At 32.8% G+C, this 20,573-nt stretch overlaps 3 protein-coding genes across 5 annotated transcripts; 1 reads left to right on the forward strand and 2 right to left on the reverse strand.

Annotated features, from left to right (window-relative positions):
• Positions 1-2,347: 2,347 nt before the first annotated feature.
• LOC126665129 (protein TIFY 8) lies at positions 2,348-6,578 on the reverse strand. 2 transcript variants are annotated; one of them, XM_050357831.1, is made up of 5 exons: positions 6,164-6,578; positions 5,265-5,455; positions 4,717-5,168; positions 4,523-4,610; positions 2,348-2,795 (listed from the first exon to the last, which is right to left on the reverse strand). In XM_050357831.1, exons 1-5 carry the CDS (start codon positions 6,531-6,533, stop codon positions 2,496-2,498), a joined length of 1,401 nt encoding a protein of 466 aa, XP_050213788.1. In that variant the 5' UTR covers positions 6,534-6,578; the 3' UTR covers positions 2,348-2,495. The 2 variants fall into 2 exon arrangements, with proteins under 2 accessions (XP_050213788.1, XP_050213790.1); XM_050357833.1 differs by having other exon boundaries at positions 5,265-5,447; positions 6,164-6,358.
• Positions 6,579-13,413: 6,835 nt separating this feature from the next.
• LOC126681122 (pentatricopeptide repeat-containing protein At5g11310, mitochondrial) lies at positions 13,414-17,597 on the reverse strand. 2 transcript variants are annotated; one of them, XM_050376527.2, is made up of 4 exons: positions 17,009-17,597; positions 15,398-16,910; positions 14,628-14,692; positions 13,414-13,676 (listed from the first exon to the last, which is right to left on the reverse strand). In XM_050376527.2, the coding sequence occupies exons 1-2, from the start codon at positions 17,595-17,597 to the stop codon at positions 15,685-15,687; spliced, it is 1,815 nt and encodes a 604-aa protein (XP_050232484.1). In that variant the 3' UTR covers positions 13,414-13,676; positions 14,628-14,692; positions 15,398-15,684. The 2 variants fall into 2 exon arrangements, with proteins under 2 accessions (XP_050232484.1, XP_050232476.1); XM_050376519.1 differs by lacking the exon at positions 13,414-13,676 and having other exon boundaries at positions 14,287-14,692.
• A 67-nt stretch (positions 17,598-17,664) lies between these two features.
• On the forward strand, positions 17,665-20,140 carry LOC126681209 (photosynthetic NDH subunit of subcomplex B 3, chloroplastic). The gene is made up of 6 exons (XM_050376685.1): positions 17,665-17,850; positions 17,925-18,038; positions 18,131-18,184; positions 19,124-19,186; positions 19,650-19,712; positions 19,907-20,140. Exons 1-6 carry the CDS (start codon positions 17,665-17,667, stop codon positions 19,940-19,942), a joined length of 516 nt encoding a protein of 171 aa, XP_050232642.1. The 3' UTR covers positions 19,943-20,140.
• The last annotated feature ends 433 nt before the right edge of the window (positions 20,141-20,573 follow it).

Genomic DNA, 20,573 nt, shown 5'->3' on the forward strand with positions numbered 1-20,573 from the left:
TATATATAGTTAAATTCTTTTTACGATGTTGGTACTTAAGTGGTCCGTTCATGACCCTCCAATCTTTCCTGACTCATTTCCTTGATAAATGAAGAAGATGACCGGTTCAACCGGTTTAATAAATTTCAAAAAAATTGCACCGGTTTTTTACCGGTACAATCCGGTTCAACACCCGATTTTTTACCGGTTCAATCCGGTTCAACACCCGGATTTTTACCGGTTCAATCCGGTTCAACACCCGATTTTTTTACCGGTTCAATCCGGTTCAACACCCGGTTTTTTACCGGTTCAATCCGGTTCAACACCCGGTTTTTTACCTGTTCAATTCGATCCAATCCGGCCAACCAAAAGATTCAGTTTTTTGTCTTTTCAGACCGGACCACTGACCGGTTTGCAGTTCAACCGGTCCGACCGGCCGGTCCGGTCCGGTTTTTAAAACAATATTAGTTAGTGTTAAAAATGAATGTAAAAAGTGCAAAAATAATCCCTATAATTTTAGAATGTGTTTAATTATTATTTTTAATTTTTTAAATGACACGTCAGCCAGGAGCGGAACTACCCTTAAGTTCGGGTAGGCTCGAGCTCTAGCTGCCGTTGGAAAGGATAAGGGCCGTGACCGGAGCATGTCAAAGTCGGAGGAAGCTTGAAGCTTATCAGCCATGGCTGAAAATAAACAGCAGGCAGGCTGTTGCCTGTTGGGGAAGAAGATGCTTTGTGCGTTTTAGGTTTTAAGACTATTCGGTCCCTTTTTTTAGTTTAATGAAGGCCAACGACATGTCGTTTGGCTTCCATTAAACTTAAAAAAAAGGGTTTTGCTGTTTTAATGAAACAGCTTGGACAAAGCAATTGTCCCGTTCCTTTTTGCCAAAAAGTAACAGATGAGAATTAATAATTCTCATTAAACCCACACCATCAACCCAATCAATTTGTTTTTCAATTCTTTACTAAACCTTTAATTAATTTCATCAATTCTTTCACTAATCGATCAATTTTTTTATCTATTCTCTAAATTTTTCATCCAATTTCCAACCTAATTCCTCTAATTTCAAATTCTCCTCCAAAATCAAACAACCTCCAATTTTGAGTAAGTATTTCCCTTTTTAAATTTTATTTATATAATTAATTTTTGGGTTAATATTATGTAACGACTATATTAACTTGATTTTTTAGGTTTCTGAACTTGATTTATTCATGAAAAATCGAAAAAGTGGATAGACTATACAACTAGTATTTTTAGTTATTGTCATTTTATTTTATTTTGTTAATAAACAATTGATGAATTTTGTAAAGTGGATATTTTGTGAATTTAAAAAAATAACTTGATGAAAACTAATCAAAATAATTTAATTTAAGTTATAGATATATTTGTTATTAAAACACCAAAAAATGTGAACTCTTGTGATAGAAAAGATAATTTGGGTATAACTTTTGGAGAAAAAAGAGCACGTATATATTGAATTTATATATCATTAATAGCATGTTCTTTAGCCCGGGCTGGAAACAATTCCTGATTCTGCCACTGACGTCAGCAGATGAGTAAGTAAAATTGGTTGACATGACTGTCACGGTGTCAAATTTTTTTAGTTAGGGTGTAATTGAAAACGAAAGGTGTGAATTTGGGTGTAATAAGCGATTTTACAACGTTAGGGTGCAAATGAAAAGAGAATAAAAGGTGGATATTTTTTCAAACAATTAGCTTATTAAATAAAGTAGTAACCCCGAGGCGCAGGTGAGTTGGTAAGGCGCTCTCCTGACTTAAGTGAGGTCACGAGTTCGAACCGTACTCATGTATGCAGCTGTTTAAAATTTGGGGCCAAAGTCGCCTCCCGCAAAGAACCTACAATACTCAGGTGGAAATTAGTCAGAATGTGAAAAGCTTAAAGGTGCTATCTCATAGTTGAGACCCGTTCAGAAAATCTCATGTACCATTTACAAAAAGAATAATAATTAAAGTAGTCTATTTTAGTTAGTATTTCAGGCAATTATCTTAACATAATAGTTTGTTTTATTTAATACCCTAACTTTAATAATTATCTTAAAATAGTAATTAATTTTTTTAATTAGTATTCTAACTTCAATAATTTTTGGAATAGTTTAATAATTATATTTCACAAAATGGAAATGAAAAGAACATTAACATAAATGTGTCTTCCCATCAGTATAGATAGAATTAACGATAACCAGAACATTTTGATTTTTATGAGTCGTCTGCAAATATCTGTAATTTTTTTTCCTTTTCAGAAAGAGAATGAAACTGTCAGAGTTGAATCTCTAACGGGAGGCACTCAAAATATAAGATGATGTGCATGAGCAAATACCTGTGATTCAATTCTTGATGCTGTTGATCTTATGCAAAAGGAAGAAACTTGAAAAATTAATTAAAAAGCATAATCTAAAATGACTGTGGAAAGCTCGATCGGACATGTCTACATATGAGGATGAATATGATAGCTCATTTAAAGTTCCATATAAACAAGAAAACCTCAACTCTTAAGTTAACACTCCTTTTTCTCTTCAGGACTGCCTTCAACTGCCTGGTTTTTTGATATCGTAGAATGATTACTACTACCTATAGCTGTAGAGATTCGATCACCAGAGCCGACGACTCCATGACTGGCATTACCACTGCCCGAGAGCCTCCCACGGAGCTCACGTTGGAGTAGTGCATCAGTAGGCATGACTGCTTCAGTTTCTCCGCTGGTCTCACAAACTGGCCGCGTTACTGTAGGTTTTGGTGAGTAGGTTGTTGACCATGACCCTCCATTTGATCCTGCTAACGCCATTATCACATCCGCCTAAAACACGGTGGAAGGAACAACATACTTAAGATAATTGCACCAATCAAAAGATTATTACCTTAATAGGCCATCTTTAGTATTCATTTTTAAATTAACATAGACAATCAAATACCCCAACATTCAGGGGCGTAGCTCCAAAATTTGCTTAGGAGAAGGAACGTTATGAAATTGAATTCAACAAATACATAAAGAATATGATCAAGACAATAATGATGGAAACTAATAAAATAAACTAAACTGATGCATATTGAGATTCTCAGGTTCGAACTCCCCCTCCCTATTGTAATCGGAAAAGAAAATTTTAGAAGAAATGGAGCCTAGATAAAATAATGATATAACTCTTGCAACAATTAATTCCTCTTTTATTAGTTCCATTATACAAATACCATCAGGAAAGGAAAAGCATAAATAGAATAAAGAAAGTGAAAACATAGTCTCAATCTTTACACAGAACAATGAGGATGATTCTTCGCATTCATAGAACAATAATAAGAGCTCAACAATATTCAAATTGAGTAGTGAGACCAGAAACTGTATAAGCATATTATTGTTCTGACTTTAGACCAGAGAAGCCAGCGAAAGTTTCAGTTCGACAACAAACAATAAATTAAGCACTCCAAAGTAAAACGTCAAACGAGAACAATAAGAACTGAAAAGAGATATACAATACCTACATCAAGTTAAACCAAGTTGTAAAGTAGGTATTCTCTAACATAATGGTGAAATTCATAACCTTAATGTTTCACCATAAGATGTGCAAAAACAACCAATAAGACCGCATCCTAAATCAAACTGGCATAGCTTTCAGTTTACAGAATTTACCAGACTTGGCTGATATACAGCAGTCAAGCCAAAGAAAAATAAATCATGTTGCCATTCCATGATTGACTGATATAAAGCAGTCTCATGGATATGAACAAATTGTTTAACGGGCAATACTATGTTTCATCTCTAATAAGATGTAACAATTAAGTTCTGAAAGCTGAAACACCTGATACATTGCAAGTAATTAAAATGATTGCATGTAAGCTCTGAATGTTGAAACATTCTGTTGGCAGCTTTAGCAAAGGACTCCAACTGGGATGGTTCTTCCTCAAGCAAACAAGTGTAAAGAATATGTAAAACATTAAAATTCAAGTAGAGAGACCTAAAGCCTATAATTAAAATTAGAACCGAAGCCAGAGTGGAAGAAAACATGAACTTATTTGAATCCTGTTTACCAACATGAAGAGTAATATAAGATGCTAAAACCAGTTTTTAGCGACCGCGCTGATGGTAACCAAGTAACATCAGGTCAATAACAATGTAACACCTCTGCTGTGCAGCACGCTTAGAAGTAAGCCTTTGCTTACATAGCCAACCAACATAACAGTCACAGAAATTATCAACTGTCTAGGCACTACAGGCTGCATTTTGCAGACTGCCATTAACGAAAAATAATTAAAAGATAGCAAGAGACCTATAACCAAACACAAACAATAGGCATGAGGATTATTCGATCAGTAACTCATACATGCAAACGAATCACATGAAGCCAATATAGAATGAAACCCTTACAGCTTTCTCCAGAAAATTTGGTCACATAAACAATGAATAACAAAATAGGCATTTATTGTGCTAGCAACATAAGCTTTTGGCACGAAAGACAGTAGAATTCAAGCAGATTAAAGAGTTTGCTGATGTTAGGTATAAGAGGATAAAGATATATAGAGAGAGGAGCAGACCTTATTTGGGTGGACATCATCAAAAACATGAGCTTGACCACCATAAAATACAGTCATTTGACGACTAGCAGATGTTAAACCTTGACGACTGCCATGGATTATAAATAGCATCAAGTTAATTCACTGTCTGAGATAAGACATTTAAGTGTAAGAATTATTACTGTAGACAAAGGCTCATAGCATGTAATTTTAACCTTGAAGGAGTTGAGGATTCTGGATATGAAACATGAGCCCCCGACTTACTTTTGCTGCTGCTTGGCAGAACACCGGATGAATTTTTCTCAGAAATGCCACTACCAGCATTGATAGAACTCAAAATACCGGGGCCTTTTATTCCAGTTCTAGATCCTTCATCAGCAGCTAACTGAGAGATAATGGATGCGCCAGTACTGATATCCCGTAATTTGTTTGGAGGAACTTGATGCATAAAAGGGACAAGTTGGCCTGCACGAGGAGGATACTGTATGGCTGCTGTTCCCACGGGAATAGATCGCTCCCATTTTGAAACATTGGCATCAAGTCTACCACCAGTTGAAGAATGCAGTATGAGAGATGCAGCACTTGGTCTCGTTGCTTGCATACCATAGGAAACCTCATCATCCTTGGACCTTCTCGGACGATCTGCCCCTCCTCCATTCTTGAGCATCTGATTCAACAAACACGAATAACAATAGCCATGTAAGGAGAAATTGTTACACTTTAAAATTTAAGAACAGCCATATCATAACTTGTTCGAGAATACCTTCATCAAATGCAAGCTCTCGAGAGAGTCATGGGAAATATGAGGAATCCCATCCCTAGTAGAACCCGTAAAGGCGGAATCTGAATTGCTTCGCTTACTTCTTAGTAATTTATTACTTATCTCAGAGCCAGAAATATCACTCCTTGGACCATAATACGGAATCCCCTCAAGATGATTTGCAACCTGCCTTTCTATTAAATTAAAATTAGAAATCAAATTTCAATGTCAACGACTACAATCTGCAACATTTTCAACCACATAAACACAAATACAATTCAAGATCATTAGTGTTGACTACTTGAGCCGACAGAAGGAAAGATCTCCATTGAAAGAAAAGAAACATGAAGCGTGGCATAGTTAGAGAGAAAAACATGCACAAGTAGCTAATAAGCAAATGTGCTTAATGAATTTCCTTATTACTAAAGGAAATTCAAAATAATTGTCAAAACATCATATTTGCAGAACCAATCAACTAAAACAAATTAAAACAAAAAAAATGGTAAGTCATTGCAAATTCAACATACCCATTAAGAAAAACAAGTTAATGAAACAAAAGATACGAGAGAAAGAATTGGAAACCTATAAAATCTACCAACTCCATAACTGACCTAACAAAAACTAACCCATAAACCAAAGACACCAGCTCCACTATTAAAACTACAACCTTTCTACATCACCAAGTAAAAGATCACCACTTTCCATTAAACAAACACACAAACAAGGAAACATTTAGCTCACTCAATAAAAAACACAACACCCACTAAAAAGGGAAAAATAAAACCAAAGAAACCACATTGTTACATTAACTTAAACATACTAAATTAGAGACAAAGCTTCAATCTTTCAGCAGACTGCAATCAAACCCCAGTTCAAACTAACAGAAAAGGATGAACCCATACCAGAAGCAAGATCAGAAGCGGTGGAGAGAGGACAGCGAACACCAGCACCACCACCAGAGGAGGCAGCACCGGCTGAGAGAGAAGCAGAAGGAGAAGCATCAGGAGGAGGGTTCTTAGTAGAAGAACCCAAAAGGGCAGGAGAATCTGTTTTAGAAGAAGAAGAAGGCTTCATGCCTAGAAAATCATGGAACATTGCGTTATGATTATCACTATCAGCAGTAGTAATTACTTCTTGATTCGGCTGCTGCAACTTTTTGTGGTGAAGGGTATTATTATAGTTACAATTACTACTAGTAATTACAGTAAGTGTAGTGTTGGCATTATTACTAGCATGATTATGAGTATTATTGGGTTTGTTTTGATGTGGCATTATTAGCAATTATCATCATCTCTACCATAGGAGTATTATTAGAATAATTATACAACGCAACGGTTGCGCCACGTCATTCGTGCAACAAACCAATAAGGCGTTAGCCATGTGCAAATGTTTAATGATAAAAAAAATAAGTAATAAATAAAGATTCCCTATCGCAAATGATTATTGGCTTGTTGTAAAAATGACGTGGCACATCCGTTGTGTGAGATAAACACTCGTATTATTATTACAATCATCATCAAGAATCTGCTTCATTTGTATAGTTGCTGTGTTGGTATTCAAGAAAATGGAAAGGAAAAAAGAGCACGAACTTCGGGGAGATGAAAAGAATAAAGCTTTTATGGAGTTGAAGAGAGAGATTGAGCATTAAATAGCAAAAGGTTGCAACTTTGGTTTCTTTTTTCTGTGTGTCTCAGCAGTTGGGTTGTTTTGTTCTAAAAGGGTATAAATGTTGTGCTTCACTGTTTCTATATATGCGTGCACCGGACACACAAGATGTTTTGCCAATTCTTTTATTTTTCTATTCAACTTTTTAATTTTTAATTTTACCTTATTTAACCTCTCAATCTATATCTTTTTAACCATCTAATCTCCACTTTGAATATTTGTTTTTATTGGACTTCTCTTTTTTACTCTTATTTTATCATCTTAAAAAAATTATGAAAAATTCCTCTATTATTAATAGAGATAAAATATGAAAAAAAACATAAAAATACAAATGAAACTTTTAAAATAGAATGGAGGGAATAGTTAAATGGTAATTTTTTGAAATACATATTTTGGTAACTTATTTACACTTTTACCTGTCAATTTTTGACTTTTTTCTGATTTTTTTTGTTTACAAAAAATACCTTTTTTTTAATTTCACAAATACCTTTTTCGGTTTCCAATTTCGGTTTTCGGTTTTTTCGGTTCGGTCGACCGAACCGACCGATTATATAGCCCTATTTTTCAGTTTTTAATAATTTATTCTCTTTTTTATAGATTTTATCCTGAATTTTTTTTCTATTTTTTTATAGTGTAACAATAGTGTTTTTATGGTGTTTTTATAGTGTAAGATTAGTGTATATGTAGTGTATATATATAGTATATTTATAGTGTATTTATGGTATTTTGTAGTGTTTTATGGTCTATACCATGAAAACACTGCAAATACACCATAAACATTGTAAATGCACCATGGATATACTAAAAAACGGCATAAATACACCAAAAAAATATAGATATCCCGAACCATAAATACACCAAAAATATACTAAAACGTAAATATATTATAAAATTACTACAAAATACACCATAAATCAATTTGTTCTTTATAAAATCAGTAGCAATAAACAAATCTATGAATAAGATAAAGACAAAATAAATAATTATATGAATAATAAAATAATTTTATAAATAAAAAATTATAGATCTACAATAATTTTATCTACAAAATGTTTAAATCATTACAAAAAAACCTAAAAAATTACACAAATCTAAAAATGAGTCGAGAAATCAATAGCGCGAACGGAAAAGACGAACGGAAAAATAACCGGAGGAGACAAACTGAAAATCAAACGAAAAAGAAGAAGAAAAGAAGAGAGAAGAGAGAGAAAAAAAGAGTGGTTATGGAAGTTTAACCTAAAATGAGATAAAGCTTCAATATATAGTGGGTACTTTTGTAAATAAGTTAGAAAAATAGATAGCGTAGCAAATAAGGGAAAGATGGCCAAAAATGGTATAAATAAATTTCAAAAACATGTATTTGGTGAGAATATCCCAATAGTTAGTTATTGTTAATTTGTGATAAAACTTTAGATCATCCTTTTATTTTTGTAATGGTTTACAAAAATTAAAGCCAATATATAAATATTGTCTAATGAAATTTCATATGTTTAAAGTCATACATTGAAACTATAAATCCATTAATATTGATATAATTAATTTAAGAGTATTTTAATAATTTTATATTTAATTAATATTACTTTTTCTATTTTTATGGGACAAAAAAGTAATAGTTATTTTTTTTATTTTTACGCGACGGAAGGAGTACAAGATGCAAGGAAAAAGATAGCTATTTCATAACACTTGAAGGTTTGGCCCGTTGGGCAAGCTCTAATGATATGTATATGAGGTTGAGGGTTTGACCCTCAACACTCACGGGTAGTGTGTCTATTTCAAAAAAGAAAAGTTTAGGAGAATACCTAAAAAACTATAAATATTTGTATATTTACCTCAAAAACTGAAAGTTTACAAGTGTACCTAAAAAAAAATTATTTTTTTACTCCGCAATTTATTTTTTTACTCCGCAGTTTCAAACAGTTTCAAAAAACACAATTTGAAACTGTTTTATAAAAACGTTTCAAATACAGTTTCTAATAGAGTTTCAAATACAGTTTCTAATAGAGTTTCAAACGGTTTATAACATAGTATTTTTAAAAAACTGTTTCCGTTATAGTTTCAAAAGGTTTCAATTTTTTAAAAAAATTGACATCTTTGAAACCGTTTATAATACAGTTTAAAACAGCTTTAAAAAAAACGGAGTATGTTTACAAAAAAATTCAGAGTAAAAAAATAAATCGGAGTAAAAAAATAAATTTTCATAAAAAAAGGTAAAAAAATATTTTTTTCAAAAAACGTAGTATTTTTGCAAATATTTTTAAAAACAGAGTATTTCTTACAATTTTCCTTTAAAAAATGTTTAACATTAACTCCCCCTAACCCCCGCTAACAATTAGAGTAGGCTATCTTTGACAAAAAAAATAGTTATTTCATAGGCGAATTAGAATTGATTTATTTTTCCAAAATAAATAAGGATGCTATTATTTTTAGGACAACAATTAATAAAGACATAACAATATTTTATATTTAACAAAATTATCATTTTTTATTTAATTTTTTTTTCATGTCAATGAAAGAGGAGGATTTTGTTAAAACTAAAAGTCTTGCTCCATCCATATCGCTTCTTATACTGAAAATAGCGTCACCATAAATCAAAGTATGAATTAATCTATTTTATATATAGTGATGTGATTTCAATAAAATATTATGTTTTTTCTCAAATAACCATAGAAATTTATTGCATATATTAATTTGATTGAATGCAAACATATAATAAGATTTGATATTTTTCTTCTTCTTCATTTTTTGCAATAGTATCCGGGCAATACAATAGAAATTAAACATTTTCCGTTTTTATCAGTTATAATCAAATTTGTAATTATAGTTTAATTTATCTAATTTTTCTAATTATCGTCAAATTGAATAAATTAAGCATAATTTCACTCATATAATAGTCATTGAATTTTGGCCTATTAAAACCAAGTTCATCAAATTGAATAAAAAACGGCAAATCTGACAAAATATAAATGTCGCTTAAAAAAAATCAATATCAGTTGATTCAATTGGAAAGACTTCACTATAACTAGATAAAAAGAAATTCATTTTTTTATAATTTTTCAAAATTAAATATTTATTAGGATTTATAAAAGGCTTATCCTCTGAAAATCCCCCACCTTTTAACCCCAATTCGTTTGCACTCTCACATTGTAAAACCACTAAATATATCTAATTACGACCTTTCATATTCAATTGCACCCTCAAGATATCAAATTAATCTATTTTCCCTTGAAAAAAGTTCAAATCAATACTTTAAATTTTAACACATATTCTAAATAGGGTTTAATATTATATTTAAAATAAAAATAAAACTATTCTTCTTAAAAATAATAAAACTTAACAATAATTTTTTATTTAATATAAATAAATATATTTATTTTATAAAAATTCATTTCTGCAACCACGCCGCCCCGACTCCACAAGATTAATTGACGATATTCTGTATTTTAATGATTTTGTCGCCACTATCCGAACCGCTAAAAAAATTATATTCAATAATTTTAAAAAAAATAAATAATTTTTCTAAATATAAAATAAGTTTTAATTTTTTTAAATTAAAAAATTAAAATACGTTCGTCTTTCTCTGAGGAAGACGACCAGGTCGTCTTCCATGGAGGAAGACGAACGGGTTTTAAATTTTTAAATTTTTAATTGATTTATATTTAATAAAAAATTATTATTAATTTTTTAAAATTTAAGGAAGTTTGTTTTTTTGTTTTAATTATAACTATGAGGATCATTTAGAATATTTATTAAAATTTGAAGTATTGAAAAAAAAAGATCAATTTGATGGTTAAGGGTGTAAATGAAACCAAAAGGTGTGGATTTTAATATTTGAGAGTGCAATTGAAATCGAAAGTTTATAATTTGGATATATTTAGTGGTTTTACAATGTGAAGGTGCAAACAAATTAGGGCTAAAAGGTAAGTTTTTTTTTTTCAGAGTTATAAAAGCAACAAAAGTTTGAATTTATTGAGTCATGATGCCTAACATTAAGTACTGAACCTTCTAATTTGAATAATTTCAATTTTCCGCCTCCAATTTTCTTAATTCTTTGTGTTTTTGCCCTTGCTATTTCCACTTTTTACCCAAACGTTTCGGAATAAAGCTGGAATTTCTACAATATTATACTTGTACTAATTTATGCCAGATAGTCCTTCTTCCTAGTACAAAGAAAGAGAAAGAGTAGTACCTTTATGAATTATGAGCCATTTTTTTTCTTGCGAGTGTCTTTTTCACTTTGGAGCAAATGACAACTTAGATAGTAATTTTATTTGTACATTCAAATAAGGGATAAATGAGAACAAAACAAAACTAAGAAGTTTCGTAGAATTGTCTTGCAACTTCTAAGTCAAAATACAAACCATAAATAATCATTAATTAATGGGTTAATACACTTCAATTCCAAAAACAAAGAAAAAGATACTCCCTCCGGTCCATAATATTTGTCGCATTTGGCTTTGGCACAAGAACTAAGAAAACAATTAATATGTCTTAATTTGTAGACACTTTTACTAAGTTAACCCTACATTGAAACTTGTTTACATTTATGAATACCATTTTCATTTATTTATTGTATTATTTTAATAAATTAATAGGGGGCAAACATGGAAAAATAGCAATCAATACTCTCTTGATATCATAACATGACAAATATTATGAACCAAAAAAATTTCTCAAATGCGACAAATATTATGGACCGGAGGGAGTACAGAATAGTATCTTTACTTAATTTATTAAGATAATAATATAGCTACCACCAATTATAACATTTCTTTATAAAATTTAAAGAAAAAGACTCTATATAATTTTGTGCCCTCATTTCTCTCTAAAACACAATCTCATTTTCTTCATCTTTTTGAGGGTGGGAGAAGATAATTTTTCCGGTTAGGCGGAAAATCATCTTCTCTCCGCCCATATTACTAATTATTTTAGTCTTAATTTACAAGTCTAATTTTAATTTGGATTTTGCTTTTATCTTGTCAGAATAAAGTTTAAAGTCTTATATACCCCCTTTGATTAAATTTTTTTAGATCCCACAAGAAATTTTAATGTTTGTTTGAGCTTTAATATTAAAGTCTTGTAGATCTAAGAAATAAAAAGGGTATGAATCTATTTTTTTAGAGTTTCAATGAAGATGAAGATAGAAGATCGGAAATAATAGGCTTCAGTGGATTAAGCGGATTGAATGGCAATCGGAAAAAAAAATTCGAAACACCCTCTCAACGGAATCGTTGTGTTAATGTTCGAGGATTTAAATCTAGAATTTTCTTATTTTTTCAATTATTTATTACTTATATCTTCATTGTTGCCTATTATTTTGTAGTTTAATCCTTGAAGATCATATAAATATCTTTTGCTATATGACTTTCATTTTTTGTAAATTGAATCTTCATAATTGACTCTTATCTTTAGGGGGGGGGGGGGGGGGGGGGGGGGGGAATTATAACATTTCTTTTACCATATATTATAGGACTAATCACTACTAATAATTCACACTAGATGAATTTTTTTTAACATTTTCTTTTAACATTTTTTTACAATAAAATTATCCTTCACCCAAATATTTTATTGATAGAGTCCTAATACAAATTAAAATTCTAGGCATATTGTAACATAACTTTTAAAGTTTCAATCTTTACGATCATGTTCTTCAAAGAGAATCTAAAAGAAACCAACATTATAGAACTAAATATTAAAAAAAACAATAAACAAAGAAGATATAATATTAAAGATGATCTCCAATATTTAAAGGTTCATGGATCATAAGAGAAATTTCAATAAAAATAAAATAAAGTAACACTATTAGCAAGAAGCTAAAAACAAACTTGTTAAAAAAAACACTACTCATAGCAAAAATAAAATAAAGTATCACAGCAATCCTAGGTTATAATGCTTCTTTTCAAATAATTTTTAATTTGAAAATAACTTTTGTAATATTAAATGGGATAAACAATCTATTTAAATACTACTATTAGCAACCAGAGAATACTAGATGTAAACATCAACGTCACAGTCAATCTATAATTACAAAAAAATTGAAACATGCAGACATGAGATCCCACAAACTAATAGTAATTATAATTATAGAGATGATAAACAAAACAAACAAATAATTGAGCATTCATAATCTAATAATGTCAAGAAATTGAATGAAATGATTTCATCAATTCTACTCGAGGCAGCATCTGTAGCTGAGTCGGCCAAGTCCCAGTGTAATGGTCTTTTATTTCGATTTAGATAGGGCTGCTAAATTTAAAATAAAAATTATGTCTAAAAATAGGTTAGAATTTAAAACAAGATACACTTATGCCAATTTGCAAAATTAACGTGCCAAAATGCCCAAATAATTTTTTAGATGTAAATCTAATAAAATGATCAAAATTATGAATAGAAGTCATTTTGCCTAATTTAAAACAACCATTTTATAAACTCATCAAATAATTCAAACTCAAAAATGTCAAAGGTGGAAATTAAGTTGAGGATAGTGATGTGAGAAATGATGAATAAAAAGATTTTAAAAAGAAGAGCCCACCAATAACAATAAGCACTCACATCTTCCAATCCAAAAAACAGGACGATAGATTCCTTTATGGAAAAATTCAACTTGTACATAACACAGCATGAGTGGTGTTCATCATCCTTACACTCTTCATTTATTCCTTTGAGGACCATCTTAGATTCACTACCCACCCACTAGTTTTGTTGAAACTTTCTCCATACACTGCATCTTCATCAACAACGGTTTTTTTCCCCCTTCAATTTGACATAAAGTATTAATTAAGGACAAGCTTATGATTTTGAATAAAAACACCCACAGATTAGTTAATTTGACTCATTTTACCCCCTTAGTTGAAGAGGTGGCAAAACATTATAGGACCATTTGGAGCTGAAGAGGTAAAACGAGTCAAAACGCTTATTTTGAGAGTATTTTAGTTCAAAGGTATGTTAGTTCAAAGCCACAAATTTGGCCTCATTTGATCCTTTGTCCTAAGATCAAGGGTCAAAATGAATCTTTTTGAGATTTGCGTACACTCTCGTTTTCTCTTTTCGATTATCTTAGTCTTTATCTTAAAAGAAATATAGCGAAATAGAGAGATTACAATCACGCGCCATTGATTAATATCCATTATATACACATCAACAGTAGAAAAATACTATATACATCATCAAAGACTTTAAGCAAAATTTCTCCATTGAATTATGCTTCGACTTTGTCTATGCTGACATGTAAATTATTCCTCTGATGTTGATGTGTAAATTATGAGCGTTAACAGACAACACATGGTTATAATTTTTCCATCTCCGTTAAAATAAAGACTTGTTAATTGAAAAAATAAGAGTACAGAAACATAATGAATCTCAATTGAATTTCAAAGAGCAGATAAAATAAAATATATATAGTACAAGGACGACCTTGAGATGGATTTTGCAAATACTTTTGGAAAGTAATATAAAAGGGAAATAAATATGAGGGAGATATCAGCAGTTAGAAGTCCACGTCACAGTTTTCTAGAGTGTTGATTCCATTTATGCCAAAGTAGTTGACTAAAACATTCAGTACCACAACTAGGAGGAGGCTGGTGGGTGTGTTCATTGTGTGATCAAAAGGAGTTCTCTTGTATTTTCATAGCATAATCAAAGAGAATCAGATCCCTTATGTTTGAAACAATTTAGATATCAAAGTGATACAGAGCAGAACAATACCTCCGGCAGCACATGGAATTCTTGCGTTCTTTGATTGCACTGAACCTGGTATATAATGAACGGACCTGAAACGCAAACATAAAATACAAATAAGTTAACCAGAAAAGCATAAGACGGATGCAATCCTGACACAAATTTAAATCATCTAACAAAAGCCTCCAATAACTTGAAACATATTTGAATTTTACTCCCATGGTATTCATAAGGCCATAACAATCCTAGACATCCTAAAATAGGTATTGCAAACCGAGAATTAATCTGATACTTATCCTTTCGGGCTCACAATGTAATACTCCAGTAAGGGTAAAACAGTTTGTACTGGATATTAGTTGATCCCTCAACATCCACATATCTCAATTCTCACGTGAATGCTAGATAATTAGTCGATACACCCTCATACAATGGTGATCGCACTATCAAACTTGAGTATTCTAACATCCAACACCTTAATAGGTTTAAACCTTACTCAGCTTATTCATTATTTCATTTGGTGTTCAATAAATTAACAAAGAAAAATACACCTACATGACTGTAAGGAAAGTTTCAATTTTAAATGGGGAACAAAACTTTGTTTGATAACCTCTTTATATTGTGATTTCACGGGGCTAAAGATGCAGTAATGTAATTAATGGAGCACTACGCATATTCTAAACCACAAGGAAGAATTTGCAAATTTCATTTACCTGAATAGCATAAACATAATAACCGTGACCAAGACCATGCGAAGCAATAGGCTGAAAACAGAAACAGAAAGAGAGAATAATACAAACCTGTGACAATGCACACTGTTGGTATGGCGCAAGAGGAGAAAAATGAAGAATGGCTCAGTAAAGGAGCTCAGCAAGCAATAATGTCTTCCAGAGATGGGAGCGAATTCAATGGAGGGGCAGAATATGCGAATGAGATGAACGAACACTTAGACCAGTATGATTTAAGAATGAGAGTTTAGGCGCATTGTGACTATGCTTTGATAAGCGTGAATAATGATAAGGTTATGTCGTTGAAGGCCTTGATTCACATGTGCTTAGAGAGTCGCTGCCATCTGTAATTTGGAAGATCATGTCATGTTGCATCTTCTTTTAATATCCTCGATCAACCGATTTGCACTCGATAGCGGATTTTGTGACGAGCTTCTATGCTTAACAAGTTCTCTCGGATCATTACAAGTCTTCAGTATTTCAGACATTGCTTCAGCTTTCTGTAATATAGAAGATCTCCTTGCACGCCGCAGTGCATCCGCTTCTACGCTATATGTATTGGGCAAGTTCGTTGAATGAGGGACGGAAGACATCAAATCTCTTAAATTCCGTGCCATTTCAACCATCCCTCGTTTCCTTAACTCGTCATTCAGTCTCTGGTAAGTAAGATATTGAGGAACTATACCTTTCCGTAACATGTCTTCAAACTCCTTAAATGCCTCTTGGAATCTATGCGCTATGCAGAACAAATGAATCAACATGGTGCTAGTATCTAAGTCCATCTCACATCCCTTAGCTTTCATTTCGTTGCTAATCTGAACAGCCAAGTCCAGCCTTTCTTGCTCACATAACATCTTCAACAAAAGATGAAAAGTTAGCCGATCCGGGATGTATCCAGATTCGATCATCTTAGTATAAAGGTTCATTCCCTCCTCAATCATCCCAAATTTTGAAAAATGCCTAAAGAAATAATTATATGTTGTAGGGGTTGGGTTAACCCCCCTACTAATCATCATTTTCAGTACCTTGCTAGCACCAACAAGATCCCTAGCCTTGCAATAACCCTTTACCAAAGAATTATACGTAGAAATAGTGGGGCCAGATTCAGATTGCAACAGATATTCCATCTTCCCAGATACCTCTTTAAACCTACCTTCTTCAGCCAATGCATCAATAATCGGATTATACACAATTGCATTTCCTTCTATGCCTTCCTTTTTCATATCATCTAACAACTCAACCGCCATATCAACACGACGCATTCGGCATAACCCTTCAACCAGAGTACCGTAAGTCACAACACTCGGTCTCACATTCTCCTGTTTCATTTCCAACCAAAGCCTCTCCGCATGTTTAAGCTTTCTTGACCGAAACCATCCATTCAGTAGTATATTATACATCCGAACAGACGGAGCCCAAGAAGGCCCCATTTGCTTTTTTCTATCAAAATACTCTTTAGCAACTCTAACATGCCCTTCTTTACAAAGTGAATCCAACAAAATTTCCATCAACACAACAGAATCATTACACATTAAACTTAAACTAACCGCATACTCTAACGTCCTAATCGCGGATTGGGGCCGTCCTGCGCAATAATTACAGTACCATATTCAAAATCACGCATACAATCCAATATTTCATAAGACATTTAAATGCATTTTTCTTTAATTTGAAATTGAATACCTGCGCGAGTGTACCTTCTGATAAGAATTGCAAATGTATCACTTGAAACCAAACTAATCCGAGCAAGAATTAGACACCAAGCAGAATCAAATTCCTTCAGTTTACCGAGCGCATTGATTACCGAATTAAACAGCGTCGCAGATGATTGAAACTCTGGATTCTTCCCGGCCCAAAGAAACAGAGCATGTACCAATCTAGGAGAAGTATTGAAATGATCAAACACTGACTGTAACAGACTCGGTTCCGGTTTGATTCCTGTTCGGTCCAAGGCGGTTTCTAGAGTCTGTCCGTGTTTAAGGTTCGAATCGCTGAGTAGGTTGCATAGAGTAGAGAAGTCATCGTTGTTGTATGAACAGTTAGGGTTTGAAGCTGTAGACGGGAACACTTGAGGTGGCGGTAGCGGCGGTAAAACCAATCTAGAACGGCGGTGAGGACGTCGGATGTCTGTCGTTGTCGAGTATGAGACCAAACGACAAACCGTTTTCAGCTTTGAAAACCTCATTATCAACTCGGTAACATTAGAAGGTTTCAGGTGGCAAAATATAAAGCACAAAGGTTGCATACGGAAATTACGAAAATGCCCTCGCATTAAGCCATACGTTTAGCAGAGCCTTAGTACTAGGAGAAGATAGCGAGTGGTCAAGCAAAGCGGAGCAATGGCAGCCATTAATTTCAGCATTGTATCAATACGGTTACCGGATTTCTGTTCCGGTAGCGGAAAGACACATCGGAGTTCCATTACTCTTCAAAAAAGACCGCTCGCTGCGGCAGCAAGCTCATCGGAATATCCTTCTTCGCCTTCCGTAACTGAACAGCCTGAAATCGAGCTCGAATTTATTGCGGTATGTAATTTATTAAATTTATACGCTATTTCTGGTCAATACTATTATATTCACGACGGCGTCGTTGGTGGCAGCCGAAGGCAGGAAGTGACGGGAAGTATACGGTGGATAGAGCTAAGGCGATAAGCGGAGATAAATTATTGAGGAGTATTATGTTGGATAACAAGTTAGAGCAATACGGCGCGTATGTAAGTTAGTTTAGCCTGTTAAAGTCTGTTTATGCTTTATTCTCAAAAAAAAAAAAATCTGTTAGTAAGAAAATGGAAATTTGATGGAACAGGGGAAAGTGATGAATTGTGGAGGTGGTGGAAGCTGTGGAACCTGTATTGTGGAGGTATATATATTTCAAATATATTGTCAAAATGTTGCCTTTATTCTAATATGTTTAGCATGGATAATCTATGTTTCCCTGAAACTTCTCGAGTCCTACTTTTCAGCGTTCATTTACATTTCCGGAAACACTTGTGAAACTCGCAAATAGCATTTTGTTGTTTTCCGTTTCGGTATTTCCGTGTTCGTGTGACACAATGGATATCATTTTGGCTCATTGGCTCGGTCGCTCTAACTGGAATTTGAAACCGATGCCTCATAGCACTAAAGATAAAGACAACTTGCAACTTTTATTTTGAGAAGATTTTCCGACCGTGTAATCGATGCCTCATAGCACTAAAGATAAAGACAACTTGCAACTTTTATTTTGAGCAGATTTTCCGACCGTGTAATCAATGCCTCATAGCACTAAAGATAAAGACAACTTGCAACTTTTATTTTGAGCAGATTTTCCGACCGTGTAAAGACGAGTGGACAATTGCTTGAATCGGTATTTTAGAGAGTAATTGCAATTAGGTAGAATTGAGCTGTGTTGGATTCTTTATGCAATGTTTTTTCTTTCTTTTGCAATGCTTGCTACTGATCTTGTTGAAGTTCGATTAGAAAGAGATATAAGGAGCTATAAGCCTATAACCTCTTTACATAGTCTTGTCGATTTTCCTGTTGTTGGCTGAAGATGATGAATGACTTGTAGAAAATAACTGCACTTAGTATGTGGGGGAAGGTTCATGTCTTCAATAATGATTATACTTGTGGTTCTTATGAACTTCTCGCAATATGCAAGTGGTTTGTTTAGCAAGTGGTTTGTTTAGCAAATTTTCTAAGCCTCGTTATATAGGAGGAATTATCGTGACTGATGTGTACAGCTTGCATTGCTATATGCTTTGATCTTAATATTTGGAAATTGTGCGTTGATGTCATTATGGCTGTCATTCTTATGCAGATTTTAGATGGAAAAGATCTTTTGAATGAGAGAACTAATACGGAACTCCGTTATTTGAAGAAGGTATTCCCTCTTTTGTAATGAAACTAGAAAGATTTCTTGTTTTTTATGTCATTATGCTGCTTTTATTATCATACTTCACTCTTTCTCTGATCTCATTCTGTGGAACAAATTGGACATTGAACTCATGACTCTCACTCGTAGATATTGACCAAGTGTATAAACTAACTGATTACATGTGAAATCAATCATAATACTGTTTGTCGACTAGATGCCCAATATATGACATGGTGAAAATTGGTGTTGAACTAATAAAAGGCAGTGTGTGTGATACCGCTGAAAGCCAAAAGCTGATATAGATTTGTGGTGTCTGGCGAGCATGAATTTGTCTCTTCGTAAGAGCAAAGTTGATTTTCATTTTTATCCTTCTGCATTGTTGCTCTTTCCTTTTAGCAGAAATACTGCAAGTGAAGTTCACTTGTCATCATTTGGAGACATCATGTTTAGCTTATGTCTGTCTGTGCAGAAACCTGAATCTTGGAGGCTCGCGTGTCAAACAATAGTTGGCAATAAAGAGAACTCTGGCAAGGTATTACTAATATCTTCACGAAAAAAAAAATTACTCGCGATATTGGTTTATAAAACTCTCTCATTATATTGTAATCGGATACTCTGTCAAATAAGTCATGCTTCTACGAATTTTTCATTATAAACCACATTCTCATATGAAGTAAACCAGCATTTAGCAGATCAAAAGGATAACCGCTCTTGTGATTGTCGCAGGTTGTGGTTCAAAGGCTACCCCAATGGAAGAAATGAACATACATATAAAAGACGTCCGCATCAAACGAGCAGCAGTATATTGATTTTCGTGAAGTTATGGTAAACTTTTGCTACATTTCTTAGGTTACACTGCAAATTTATGTTGTCTGTGTTCATAATATTCTTCTTGTAATTCAAAAGGAATAAAGCACAGTGCGTATACATGAGCACATAATAGAAATGATTTTTTTTTTAGCTTTTTGAGCACTGTTATCATTTTTAGCTTTTGAGTACTGCCTATACATGAGCACGTAATAGAAATTGAACTAATTGAAATTTTATTTTTTCTTTTTTCAAATCAAATGAACTGAATTTATAAGATTTTGAAACATTTCAACTAGTCAGTTTTTTTGGTCAAAATTGACTACTCATTAATTGGAAAAACGACTTATACGAGTCTCAGTTCTAGCCACACCACTTGTGCTAGAAAGTTACCGCAAAAACTACTATCTCTAAGGGCTTTCAATTTGGTTGATTTTTTTGGTTATGTTTGGGTTTTTGGTTCTGTTTGCAGTAAAAGTGAATTTATTTACTTTCCTATCGAAAAATAAAAAGAAAAATAATGTCAAACTGAATCAAATTGAGTTTGTCGGCTTGGTTCAATTATTCAATTTAGTTTAATTTTTTT

This window comes from Mercurialis annua, linkage group LG1-X (assembly GCF_937616625.2).
Source record: "Mercurialis annua linkage group LG1-X, ddMerAnnu1.2, whole genome shotgun sequence".
Taxonomy (NCBI): Eukaryota; Viridiplantae; Streptophyta; class Magnoliopsida; order Malpighiales; family Euphorbiaceae; genus Mercurialis; species Mercurialis annua.

What these genes read in the sequence shown, in the direction of transcription:
- LOC126665129 (XM_050357831.1), bottom strand. Translation starts at nt 6,533, where the DNA reads ATGCCACATCAAAACAAACCCAATAATACTCATAATCATGCTAGTAAT. An exon ending in CGCTTCTGATCTTGCTTCTG is followed by an intron (nt 5,456 to 6,163) that starts GTATGGGTTCAT and finishes TTAATTTAATAG; the next exon opens with AAAGGCAGGTTGCAAATCAT. An exon ending in ATGATGTCCACCCAAATAAG is followed by an intron (nt 2,796 to 4,522) that starts GTCTGCTCCTCT and finishes ACCGTGTTTTAG; the next exon opens with GCGGATGTGATAATGGCGTT.
- LOC126681122 (XM_050376527.2), bottom strand. Translation starts at nt 17,597, where the DNA reads ATGCGAGGGCATTTTCGTAATTTCCGTATGCAACCTTTGTGCTTTATA. An exon ending in CAGAAGGTACACTCGCGCAG is followed by an intron (nt 16,911 to 17,008) that starts GTATTCAATTTC and finishes ATTATTGCGCAG; the next exon opens with GACGGCCCCAATCCGCGATT.
- LOC126681209 (XM_050376685.1), top strand. Translation starts at nt 17,665, where the DNA reads ATGGCAGCCATTAATTTCAGCATTGTATCAATACGGTTACCGGATTTC. An exon ending in TCGAGCTCGAATTTATTGCG is followed by an intron (nt 17,851 to 17,924) that starts GTATGTAATTTA and finishes CGTTGGTGGCAG; the next exon opens with CCGAAGGCAGGAAGTGACGG. An exon ending in GTGGAACCTGTATTGTGGAG is followed by an intron (nt 18,185 to 19,123) that starts GTATATATATTT and finishes ATTCTTATGCAG; the next exon opens with ATTTTAGATGGAAAAGATCT.